Consider the following 13,760-nt stretch of genomic DNA (forward strand, 5'->3'; position numbering starts at 1 on the left):
TCCTCTTTTTGTAAGCCACAGTTCTAGGTTGTGGAGGATACAGAAACCAGCCTCCTTCAAGGAGCTCACAGTGTACTGGGGGGAGAAAGGGGTACAAAGCTCTAACTTTCTCCAAAGAGAGGGAGGTGAATTGCACAAAAGAAGTATGGAATAAATGCAGAGGAGAGGAAGGCCCAGAGCCATCTTCACAAAGGGGGTAACCTTCAAACGGGGCTTGGAAGAAGTGGATTTCAAGAGGCAGCAGGTTGGAAAGGCAGGAAAGCAATGGCCCACATGGCTTTTTCAGGGAGAGGTAGCAGTCTGGTTGAAATGTGAGACACACAGGGTAATGCAAAAAGAGGGTGGCGTTGGAAAGGAAAATTGCATGTAAACTGGTGCAAATCTTTCAGTTGTGTTGGAATCCTGTGTTGGGCTGGTTAAAGCAGATGGCTGGGCCCCACCACCAGTGTGATTCTTAGGGTACTGGGAGGCCTGGAGAATTGGCATTTCTAATGCGTTCTCTGCTGCTGGTTTGAGGACCACACTTTGACAACCACTGCTGGAGTGTAGACCATGGAGAAGCTCAAAGCTGTGCTAAAGAGTTTGGGTTTTCCTCAGGAACAGCTGGGAAACATTAGGGGTTTCTGAGGAAGACAGGGACAAGATCCTCCTCACATATTAGGAAAGTGATAGCAGAAAAGAGAACGAGGAACTGTGGAGATCAAAATACGTTCATTGTCTTCTGTACTGAAAGACTGAGAAGTACACAGTGCTTCCTATAAAAATTGTTTTCTGCTGGGGGAAATCTAGCTATCGAAAGGAACTCGTTCTTCAAGGCCGTGAACTATCTGAGGTTTCACTTTCATATTGCTTACAATGTTTATCTAATAAAATAAGAAAGAATGTAGCACACATTGTCTCTTTCTGAACCCCAAGTTTTCTTCTTTGAGACAACATCTCTTTAGAGGCTTAAATATTGATTGATTGATTAATGACATAGCTGGCTGTTTGGCGATCAGATATGTATAAATATTTCACTAGGGCAGATTAATAGAAAGCATTAACTTTGCTCTGTTTTTTAATGTACCTTTTGTTGAGTCACTGTGTAGTGAATTGTAGGGAAATTCTCAAATTAATTATGGAATTATTGGGAAAGGTGGGAAAATGTAGAAACAGATATAATGGGTATAACTTTCATTCTCATAATATACACACAATCTTGCCCATGGTGAATAAGAATTCATACTAGTTATTTATTAAAGACCATGGATTCAGTCTTTACTGTAGAATAAATTATGGGCATGGTATGGGGAAGGAACAAAAGAGCTTAGAAAGATAAACATTAAAATGTTGGTGCTTAATTTTAACACCCGTTACTGTAGATCAGGGTCAGCAAACTGGCACCTGGGCCAAATCTGGCCACTGCCTGTGTTCATATACCCTAGGGGCTCAGAATAGCTTTGACAGATGAATATCTTACAATCTGATGATTGGGGTACTAACTGTAAAACCCAATTGAGCAAAACATCCCCCTCCCCAAAGAATTCCATTCTTTTCATTAGTAGACTTGTATTACAACCAATTGTCCTCAATATAATTATACTCTTGGTTTTTGTCAATCAAATTTTGTGGCAATTTGTTTTTTTCTCTTTTATATAAGTACCTACATAATATCCTTGATGTTTCCTCGTGGTCCACAGTGTGTAAGATATTTTATTATCTCACCTTTTGCAGAAGAAATTGCCACCCCCTGATGTAGATCAGGTTATATTGTTACTTCTCCATGTGGCTTTGCTAAGGAAATGCTGAACTGTTTTGTGGTTCATGTACATATACCACAAATGTGTATTTGACATATTCATACCTCACCTGTTTCTTCAGTTTAACTATGGGATACAGTGCATGGGTGTTGCTTGAATCACCCACGTGGAGAGCTTAAATTATTATTTCTTATTTATATATCTTATTATTTTGTATTACTAGCAGGAGAATTATTTCACCAATCAAAGGGTATTACTATTTTTAAATGTGCTGTACCAAGTGCAGTGTTACCATTACATCTGATCATTTTGCAAAAGAAAACTTCAAATGGGAGAAAATTACATTCCTTTAAGGTTCTTCTTTCTGAATAAAACTTGACTCTGGAAGCATAAGTGGATACTGTTTCTGTGCCCTGAGAGGTAGCAGTGGATCTGAAGACATATTGTCATTTGTCCTTGTAAACAGGAGTTCTTCCTCTTTGGTCCCTGCAGGCCTCAGGGGAGCGATGGCGTTTGCACTGGCCATCCGAGACACGGCGTCCTACGCTCGCCAGATGATGTTCACAACCACTCTCCTCATCGTCTTCTTCACCGTGTGGATCGTTGGTGGAGGCACGACACCCATGTTGTCATGGCTTCATATAAGGTTGGTATGAAACCAAGGCCAGTTTTGTGCCTGTGTCACTGGGCCCATGCAGGGCATGCTATAGCTGAGCACATGGAAGGAAACAGGTTTTGTTCTGTTGGGGGCAGGGATTAAAGCTAAAATACAATAAAAATTGAGAGTATTGAATTTTCCGGGAGAAAGAAAATCTTGTCAGTAAAATTTTTGTTGGTACAAAGACACAAGGAATTAGAAACACCTGGACCTTGCTAGAGCAGTGACATTAGGGCAAGAACCCAAAAAGTCTTAAAGCTGCAGGAGAGAGAATAGACATAGCTGTTGGCAACATCTGGCATTTCACAATCAAGGTTTGTATTTCACAATTAGAGTTTTGTTTTAGGAGGATACTGCTGTGTCTCTTCTTGCTTGAGAGCACAAAAGACGTGACATTTCCTGCATAACCCTCATTGGTTGCAGCCTCAGACGTCTCCTGCCTGTGGTTTTACAGCTGTGTCAGGACAAAGGGGCACTGACCTGAGTTTGATTTTTAAAGCGCGTTTAAATACTGCACTTGTGAGCTCCAGCACCTTACGGTAAAGGGGACACGGGGACAGGGGTCAAGAGACCCACCCATAGCCCAACTCTGGCTCTTGTTTAAGGCAAGCCGCTCACGTCTTTGGGTCTGAGTTTCTCTCAACAGTAAATGAAAGTGCGCTTTCAGATTTTCTCCAGGTCCCTTCAGGTCTAAGTGTGTCCTCTGCACCATTGCAGGGACTCTGGCTACCTGCCTCCGTTTGGGTCTGCACAGGTGACAGTGATCAGAATAAGACCCCTGGGTAATGCAGAGGTGTGAAGAAGATTCTCTGAAAAGCCACAAGGTGGCAATGTTTTCCGTTCTCTGCTGGCTTTTCGTTTGCATTTCCTTCTCGAGAATGTAGAATGCATGGGACTGACAGCTGCCAAGCATACCTAGCTTAGAGAGAAAATGAACAAGGACTCACAGTCATCCTTGGAGTCAGGGAGAAAACTGGAATTGGAGAGAAGAGTCTCTCCCATTGGGGACTTTTGTATTGATGGCAGGCAGGGATTCCTGGGCTTGGCCACTGCCAGCTGTACCATTTCTGGGCTGGCATGTCTCCGACTCAGAGCTGCAGAACCTGTGTAGGGCTTATCAGTGACAGTGATATAACAGCGAATACTTGTGCTGCAGATGATGTTCAAGATGCCATGTGTATAGTAAGATAATTCTCATAACATTCTTATAAGGGGCCTACCACTACAACTCTCTTCAGTTAGAGTTGGGGAAACTGAGGCGCAGAGCAATAACTTGCCCAGACTCACAAAGCTTTAAGTGGATAAGCTGGGATTTGAATCCAGGCAGTTTTGCCACAGAGTCCACACTCTTAACCACTGTGCTGTACTGCCTGTAAGAAGGCTTCATATATTAGGGACTATTTTTGTTTCATCTTCTTTCCCCTTGATTCAATTTATTATTTATTTATAAATTAATTTTAACTTAAAATAGCTCCATAGGAAACAGTAATTTACTTTGACAGAGATACTAGAAACAGTCAAAAATAAAATAATATACTAAATTATATGTATAAACATATAGAGTGAATTTAAATAGTTAAATAGTATTTCCATTACTATCAGACTCACATTAGTAGAACATTTTGCTTTTTATTCTACTATATACATTATATCTATTTTAGTTATCAATGTAGGGACTATTTTTATGTCATAAAATTTGGGATGATTAAAATTTCAATTTCCTGGCCTGAATCTCAAGAGTTCAGGAATTAAGGAAATTAAGGAAAATAATTCATTTGTGGAAATATAAACCTGAAGAAGAAAATTTATAGATTTTTGGCTTGAAACTTGAGACAGAAGATGGTACCATCTTTGTTCTGTGTAGCAGAATAAAGGGTAAGAAACGAGGTTTAACCCTGCACACAGTTGAGAATCTTTGCTTTTGGTGACTTCTGAAATTACTTCCTGCTCCTATTTGTCTGGTCACACAGTAGGTACCTTGGATGCTCAGAGCCTGATTGAATTGTTTGCTTTTCATTCTATATTATAAGTCCTTTCCTGCTTTCTCCACCCCTCGCAACATACACAGGACCAAACAATTTTCCACTGAGAATAGAGAGTTGACTTGTGACATTTTCCACTTCTTATTATCCTTTTCAAAAAGTGGGCCATTAAAATAGTCCTACCCAGAGCTAACAGCGTGGACAGCTTTCCCTGAGACCCACAAGCTGTATATGTATGAATATAATGTAATAATTGGATTTTTGTGAAAATATTAATGTAATATATGGATAGCACTTAGGACATAGCAGCTAGCACATAACAAGGGACAGGAAATGACTACGTGCATGACTGTGTGTAGAAGAGATCCAGTTTCTCCACATCCTTGCCAGCATTTGGTGTTGTCACATTTTTTCCATTTTAGCTGTTCTAATAGGTGTGTGGGATACCTCACTGTAGTCTTAATTTGCATCTCTCTCATGGTTAATAATGTCGAACATCTCTTCATGTGCATATTTGCCATTCATACATGTTTTTGGTGAAATATTTGTTCAAGTCTTTTGTCCATTTTCTAATTGGATTGTTTTACTGTTTTGAGAGTATTCTACATACTAGTCTTTAGTCAGATATGTGGTTTGCAATTATTTTCTCCTTGTCTGCTGCTTGTCTTTTCATCCTTTTAAAAACGTCTGTCATAGAGCAGAAGTTTTAATTTTGATGAAGTTCAGTTTATCATTTTTTTCTCTTATGGTTTGTACTTTTGCTGTCATGTCTGAGGACTCTTCATCAAGCCCTAGGTCTCCAATATTTCCTTTTGTGTTATCTTCTAAAAGTGTTTTAGTTTTATGCTTTACATTTAAGTCTGTGATCCATTTTGACTTAATTTTTATATAAGATGTGAGGTTTAGGTCGAGGTTTTATTTTATTTTATTTGACTATGGCTATCCAGCTGTTCCAGAACAATATTTTGTATTAGTTTTAGGTGTACAAAGCAACGTAATAGTTTGATATTTACACCCCTTACAAAGTGATAACCCCCTCCCCCAAGTTACTATCCCTATGACATTTTATAAAGCTGTTACAACACCATCTACTATCTTCCCTATGCTGTACTCCACATCCTGTGACTACATATATGTGTGTGTGTGTATATATATATATATATATATATATATTTACTTATTTAATTATAGTTGACATATAATATTATTCTACTTCAGCTTCAGGTGTACAGCACATTGGGGTCAGGCCTCTACACAATGTATGAACTAATCCCCCTGATAAGTCCAGTGCCCACCTGGCACCTTACATAATCTTTACAACATTGTTGATTATATTCCTGATACTGGATTTCATATCCCCATGCCTATGCCCATCGATAGACGATTAGATAAAGAAACTGTGGTACATTTATACAATGGAGTATTACTCGGCCAAAAAAGGATGAAATCTTACCATTTGCAATAACATGGATAGACCGAGAGAATATTATGCTAAGTGAAATAAGTCTGACAGAAAGACAAATACCATGTGATCTCACTTATTTATTGAATCTAAAGAAAAGAATAAATGAGCAAGCAAATCAGAAATAGACTCAGAGATACAGGGAAAATAACTGTTGGTTTCTAGATGGGGAGGGGACGGGGAAAAGGTGAAGGAATTAGAAAGTCCAGCACAATTTGTTAAAAAGACTGTCCTTACTCCATTGAATTATTCCTTTGCCAAAAATTAGTTGGCTGTATGTCTGTTTCTATTCTGCTCCATTGATTTATTCTTCTCCATTGATCTATCCTCTCACCAGTACTATACCGTCCTGATAACGATAGTTATATAATAAGCCTTAGCATCAGGTAGAGCAAATCCTACTTTAGTCTTCTTTTTCAAAACTGTCATAGCTGTTCTAGTTTCTTTCCATATACTTTTAGAATAAACTTGTCTATATCTTTAAAAAAAATCTTGCTGGGATTTTCTGGGAAATTGTGTTAAACCTGTATGTCAATTTGGGGAGAATTGACATCATTACTGTTGAGTTTTCCTATCTATGAGTATGACATGTTTCCTATTTATTTAGATCTTTTTAAATTTCTTTCATCAGTATTTTATAGTTCTCAATATACAATGCCTGTACATGCTTTGCTAGATTTACATCTAAGTATTCCTTCTTCTTTTGTGAGCAATTGTAAATGTTATTCTGTTTTTAATTTCAGTTTTCATGTGTTCATTGCTAAAATACAGAAATACAATTGGTTTTTGTATGTTGAACTTATATCCTTCAACCTTGTCAAACTTATTAGTTCTAGAAGGGTTTGTTTTTGTTATTGTTGATAGATTCTTTAATATTTTCTATATGGACCATCATGTCATTTGCAAGTAGAGACAGTTTTATTTCTTTTTTCCAACCAGTGTGCCTTTTATTTTGTTTTCTTGACTTACTATTCTGGCTAGGACTTTCAGTACTATGTTAAAAAAGAGTGATGTGAGTGAACGTCCTTGCCTAGTTTCCAATCTTAAGGGGAAAGCATTCTGTCTTAGGCCGATAATTATGATATCATCTGTAGGGTTTTTCTAAGTGTTCGTCACCAAGTTGAGGAAGTTTTTATGTATTGCTAGTTTTCTGAGAGGTTTATGTTTTGTTTTTGTTTGTTTTTTAATTTATCATGAACAGGTGTTGAATTTTATCAAATGATTTTTCTGTATCAATTGATATGGTCATATAATTTTTCTTTTTTAGCCTATTAATAATATGGGTTATATTGATTAATTTTCAAATATCAAACCAGCCTTGCTTCTCTCAAGCAAACCCCACTTGGTTGTGGTGTATAACTTTTATACATATTGCTGAATTCTATTAGCTAATATTTTGTTAAGGATTTTGTGTCTATGTTCATGAGGGATATTTTCTTTTTTCACGAGGGAAGTTTTCTTTTTTCATATACTGCCTTTGTCTGTTTTTGGTATCAGGGTAATCTGGCCTCACAAAATGAATTGGGACAAATTCCCTACTCTTTTGTTTTTTGGAAGAGATTGTGTAGAAGTGGAGTTAATTCTTCTTGAAAGTTTTATGGAATTCTCCAGTAAAACCATCTGGTCCTGGAGACTTCTTTTCCAGGGGTTTTTAAATTATGAAGCCAAATCTTTAATAGTTGTAAGTCTATTAAGATGACCTATTTCATATTGGGCACGTTATGGTAGTTTGTGAGATTGGTCTGCTTCATCTAAGTTGTCACATTTATGTTGTTCATAGCATTAACTTATTACCCTTTTGATGTCTATGAGATCCCTAGTGATACCCCTGATGTCACTGATATTGGTAATTTGGTAATTGGTAATTCCTGATATTGGTAATTTGCATCTTCTCTTTTTTTCTTTCAGTCTTGCTAGAGGTTTGCCAATTGATCTTTTCCAAGAACTAGCGTTTTATTTCATCGATTTTCTGTATTGTTTTTGTTTTCAATTTCATCGATTTCTGTTCCTACCTTAATTATTTCCTTCTTTCTGTCCAACTTTACCCAGACAACATAATGAAGCAAAGTGTGCCATTGGTGAAAAATACATGGTGTCAGTTCACTGCATTTTTCCAGATGTGTATAAATAGTGATTATGTAAGTGTAGAAACTGACATTTGCAGAGATTACAACAAAAGAAATTCCCTCAGAAATAAGGTCATGAAACTGATTTCTCTGACTTGTGGCTTTTCGTGTTATTTAATGACCACAAATCATTTATGTAAACCAGGTTCTTATTCTAAAACTCAGAAACCCCCTGAATTAAGTGTGGTGTTTTGATCTCTGTGACCTCAGTAAGATCAATACCTACTTGTTTCTTACTTCTCTAGGATGCTGACAGAGGCTCCGCTCAGAAGTCAGAATCCCAGGATGGGTCTCAGAGTTCCACCATAAATAATTAGAAGTTAGCTGTGATTTTTAAGCATGGCTAATTTCTAGTCTGTGTATAAAATAAAAATGAATTGAATTACAAACCCAAAGCCAGGTCACTGCTTTCCAGAAATCCAACTTATCTTTTTAAATTGGTATTTTGTGATTGATACTTTAAAACATAATGGCAAAATGCTCAAATTGTTTTCTGTTATTGCACAAACCACACAATATTTTTCTTAGTCTCTTGAGCAAGCGTTATTCACAAAGGATAAAATTTTGGCAACTTAAAAAAAAATGATCACAGTATTATTTCAGCATATGAGCCTTGTATGTGTCCTGAGTGCATTTTGGCGGCACAGTGGCTGTCCTCTTGGAGCTCCCAGCTTCAGGTGACACACACATGAAGTGGTGGTGAAGGGGGTGGGAGTGGTGGGATGGCGCACACCCAGGCAGCCAAATGAACAAGTAACCTTCCTACCCCAGAGTTCAGTAATATAATCACTGAAGGACAAATTAGGACACTCTGCTGGGTATAATCCTGTTAGACTGAGAATTTACAATAAAGCTCTTTGTAAGATAAGAAATAAAGGCAGGGAGAAGCCCTGAGCTCTTTATGTAATAGCATTTGTAACTGGATATATTTAAAGACTTTCAAGGCGCCCCCATGTAATCAGAAGCAGTACCCTGGAAGGTGAAAAACTGGGGCTTTGGGATCTAACAGCTTCAGTTGTAATCTTGGTTCCAACATTTTCTACCTTTGTGACCTTGAGCAACTCATTTAACCTCTCTAACTCTCAGTTTCCTCACCAGTTACATAGGAACAACAATAGTGCGAGGATAAGATGTGATAATTAACCAATGCGATAAAGAGTTTTCTCATTAAATGAATCATCTAGCACATGGTAAGCAGTTAGTATATTTAAACTATTATATTATCATTACTAATCATAGCATTACTACTGCTATGATTACTATTATTATTACTAGTAAATCTTACATTAATGGAATCCAGCTTGCTTTTATGGAATTTATCACAATTTTTCAATACTGTAGTAACATATAGTATGGATAAGCCACAGTCTAAATGTGTGACTAATTAAAAATACCACTGTAAGAAGCATCACGTTCTCACCTGCATATTTTAGGGGATGTTTTGTAGCATGAGAATTTGGGCATTGTCTAGCACAGCGTTTCTCAACCTTTGTTTTCTCATTTTTGCCCTCTTAAGGAGCCTTTAAAAATGTTTTTCCCAATTACCTCTCTCACAGAAATTTTAATACCACAGATCTACTATATATCTGTTTATGTGCTATAAATCTTTTCAACGAACTAGCTTTTTTGAGGCTTTAGAGGGTTACAAATTATTGTAATATCTGAAAAATGTTTTGTCCTACAGAAACCAATTTTCACACCCATGGGGGCAGTATCACCCCCCATTGAGGATACATGGTTTAGTGAAGTGGTTGTCAACTGAGGACAATTTTGCCCCCCCCCCCCGAAGGGACATTTGGAATGCCTGGAGACATTTTCGGTTGCCTCAAATGGGGGTGGGTGGGTGCTACTGGTATCATCATGTGTGTAGCGGCCAGAGCCCAAAACATCAGGAATGCTCAAGTTGTGAAACCCTGCTCTTAGTATGACGGTGAGATTCAAACGCACTCTGAATAACCCAACAATTATTAAAGAAGGTAAAACGGACCATGTCAACTCTAAGACCACAAGGTAAAAAGAATAGCAGAAGTTGGGTTTCCGAGTTTCATGTCGAATCCATGGACAACATGATTTACTTGTATAGAAAAAAATGGCCATCTTTGTCTTCTTAAGTTTTGTTGCTGTTTTCAATAACAGTGTTTTTTGCTGTTTCTGTCAAATATGTGTAAAAATACGTGTAGACACTTCAAATATGTGTCTGATAACAACTTTGTTTTCTTTTTTGTATGGATATGTCTTGCTTTATGCAACAGATGAATTCCTGAAAAAGATTGTATAAATTCATTTTCTATGAGCTGCATTTATTCTTCTGATTTCATTACATTATATTTGGAGAGGCTTATCTTCATTCCTAATCAATCCTCATTTGACCTGGCTCCTAACATTGTTGCTTTCAATGTAAATTTAGCAGCCTCTCTGCCTCTCTGGGTTTTAGAGAATGGGGACAGTGTAAAAGAGGGTACAGATTTATGTTTCAAGTTAGACGGCCTATTCTTTGATGGACGTGGCCCAAGTCATGTGCCCAGAGCTCCTGCTCGCCTATTGTCCCTGTCACACTCACATTCGCTTCTTCTGCTGCCCAGAGTTGGCGTCGAGGAGCCCTTTGAAGAGGACCAGAACGAACACTGCTGGCAGTACTTCAGGTGACACAAGGGCTTCCTCAGAAACAAATTAACTGGGCCTGGCTTTTCTCCTCCTTCTAACCTGAGATGTTTCTCTTTATGCTGTTTGTCTCTTTCTTCCTTCCTGTGTGTGCCAACCCCATGCCCCTTTTAGCAAAGGGTCAAGAGGTCAGGTCAAATGTAATTATTTTCCACCCTTTGTCTGGGCTGGCCGATGTGTCGGTGTGCCTGAGTTTGTCCCCTTTTCCCACAGTTTGGGCAGTGTGTGTCAACACCAAAGCCAGAGTTGGTGAGTGTCTCCTTGTACAGCTGAGCTTAGTGTTAAGAGCATCCCATTTGCAGAGCCACAAATACTTTCCCCACAAAATTCTGCTTATGATCTCGTGAACAAGATTTCTAACTCATAAAAAGAATCAGAATTTTACATTTCAGTCATAGTTGGGATATGGTGTACGCCGTCTTAATTAAGCACCAATGCGGTTTTAGGTTTTTAAGTATGTCACAGTGTACCTTATCATAGTGAATCAGAAGATACAAAAAAAAAAAACCCAAGATTTTTTAAAACCAGAAGATAATTAAAAACTCTTCTAATACAATTTATTTCTCAGTGTCCATCCAAGTTTATTATCTGATTATGCTTAAGAGTGGCGATGTTAGGCAATCAGAGTAAAGACTTCAGTGTTTCTTCTTTCCCTCTGTATCTTTAGCCCGCATGCTGTGTCCCTCATCTGATTCTGGGTGCTGGGAGATAATTCAAATGCAAAGTAGGCTTAAACTCTGTTCTTGGCATTGTGAAAGTATTTCACTCTGAGCACAGCAGTGAAAGCAGTGATACCTGTCATGGTACGTGGATCTTGGGATATCACTAGGACCTAGATGTATACTGCAATAACACGCATACAAGTAATGGAAATACTTGTTTCCTAGGTTCAAACTTGTTTCTACTATTTAAAACGCACACACACACACACACACACACACGTTCACTTTTGGAGATCTGACTTTAGGTACCAATTAGGTTGCAGAGGAAACCCTCTCCTTGAAAATATTCCACCTTCAAGAAGGAAGGTCCTTCAGGCAAAGTGCAAGTTATTACACTTAGGACATGAGAGAATTCAGATTCTGATATGTTGTTCAAAGTTTTATATGAGGGTGTGTGCCTCATATTCTTCGAATTATTTAGGACCTCAGCCATTCAAATGAAAAAAAAATTATCGATTAAAGTAGATAGTGCTAAACTAAACTTTAGAAGTTCTAAAACTTCTAAAATTTGGGGGATTTCATGGCATTTTGTATGGCACTTAATCAGAAGGTACATACTATGCGAGAAGGGAAATTATTCGGTTTTTTTTGCATTTATTCATTCCAGAATGAGCATATCAGTTTGATTGCTTTATTTTCACATTTGGTGTCAGATTTCCACATTCTCTCATTCTTAATAAAAATAAGTGTAATTTAGTTTATTCCAGAAGAAAAGACTGTTGTTTGTGCTCTGATGAACTCAACCCTGATATATCAGGGGAATGCTAAAATATAATACAATAAAACAGCACAGAAAGTTCCAGATTTATAAAATGTCCTAGATCAAAAGCATTACAGCAGGTTGGGAGAGAAATATATATTTGGGACAGTTGCCTGAAACTAGGAATTTCAAAAAGTCAAGGGATCCCCAAGTCTTCTGAGGCATTATACTTAAAGTACTGTACCTGGTCTTTCTTGCTTCCCAGAAATACCCTGGCCATTGCTCAGCCTGTCCCAAGAGGCCCAGTTGGTTCTGAGCCTTGCCCCAAGGGTGAGGCACTTTGTAGGGCTGCAGTGTCATCCCTGGAGACTGGTCCAATGGGCCTCAACCCTGCCAGAAAAGTAATTATTAAACAGCCTTGATTGGGGAAAAAATCACAGAACACCATTTGAGTCTCATGGCCCCTGGTCTGTTTTCTTTTGGTATGTAAAAAGCAGTAGCAGTATGGGAAGCAGGTCTTTGTTTCCTTCCTCAGGTATCTCCTATTTAGCACTTATACCAGTAGCAGGGACCTCCAAGGCACTCCAAGGGGCCCTCCCACATTCCTCTGCCAGTGGGAAGGCCCTGGAGGTCCTTTTAGGCCCCTCCTGTCGAGTCTGGGCTGTGTCTCAGACTTGTAGTTGGTAGCAAGTGACTACAGCGAGGGTTGAAACTTCCATGGCAGAGGGAGGTAAAAGCAAGGAAAGGGGGCGTCGGGTAGGACTGTCCTCAGAACTGTGGATTTCCAGGGGACATGCGTAACGAGATCTGAAAGTGGCTGCACTGGTTGGAATTTGATTTACCATATGTTTCAGTTAAGTAGCATTTTTCCCCTTGTCCTTTACTTTTAGGAGAAGGAGAATCTCAATGAAATATTCCAGGATTTATCTGGAAAAGAAAACCATGCAATTACTTGAATTGGCATCTACTTATTTACCAGTTACCTATATTTACCTAGATCCTGAATCATCTACATGAGTAGATAGATTAAAGAGACAAGAAAATATACTGATGTGTTTTTGAAACGTTTTCAACAGGATATAAATATTCTTCTTTTTAAATTGTGAAAAATTTTAAATCTGTAAAAAAAAAATGAAAGAAAGAATGGGACAATGAATACCCAATTTCTAACCTGGATACTCCAGTTGTTAACGTTTTATTATATTTTTTTTTGGTCATTTTTGTTCTCTCTCTCTCTCTCTCTCTCTCAACCATTTCAGAGTACTTCAAAGTACATTACAGACATCATGATTTTCTACGCCTAAACACTTCAGCATGTACCTCTTAGGAGTCCAGTATTCTACATGATCACAATACCTTTATCACACCTGAGAAAAAGTAACATGAATTTTACACACACACACACACACACACATGCACACACACACACACAGGATCCAGGATCCAATCAAAGTTTATTTTGGTTGTCATGTCTCTTAATCTCTTGTAATCTAGAACAGTCCTCCCCCTTTTTTTATCTCTTACAACATTGAGGGTTTTTTGTTGTTGTTTTTCAGTATTCAGGATAATTGTCTTGCAGAATGTCCTGCAATCTGGATTTTTCTGATTAGTTTTCCTCATGACTGGAGATAGTAATTTTTGCCAAAAATACTATAAAAGTGATTGTTATATATTTCTTGTTACATTTCTTATCAGGCTGTCCCTTTATTA

General features: G+C 38.0%; 1 protein-coding gene across 3 annotated transcripts in view; it reads left to right on the forward strand.

Annotated features, from left to right (window-relative positions):
- Positions 1–13,760, forward strand: part of SLC9A7 (solute carrier family 9 member A7) — a 143,136-nt gene that overhangs the window by 93,306 nt on the left and 36,070 nt on the right. For 2 of the 3 annotated variants that reach the window (XM_081043265.1, XM_081043264.1), the window contains exon 12: positions 2,232–2,385. In XM_081043265.1, coding sequence (XP_080899391.1) covers positions 2,232–2,385 — 154 coding nt within the window. Of the gene's footprint in view, positions 1–2,231; positions 2,386–10,549; positions 10,610–13,760 lie in introns of all 3 variants that reach the window. The other variant, XM_081043263.1, reaches the window with a different exon arrangement.

This window comes from Rhinolophus hipposideros (genome assembly GCF_964194185.1).
Source record: "Rhinolophus hipposideros genome assembly, chromosome: X".
Taxonomy (NCBI): Eukaryota; Metazoa; Chordata; class Mammalia; order Chiroptera; family Rhinolophidae; genus Rhinolophus; species Rhinolophus hipposideros.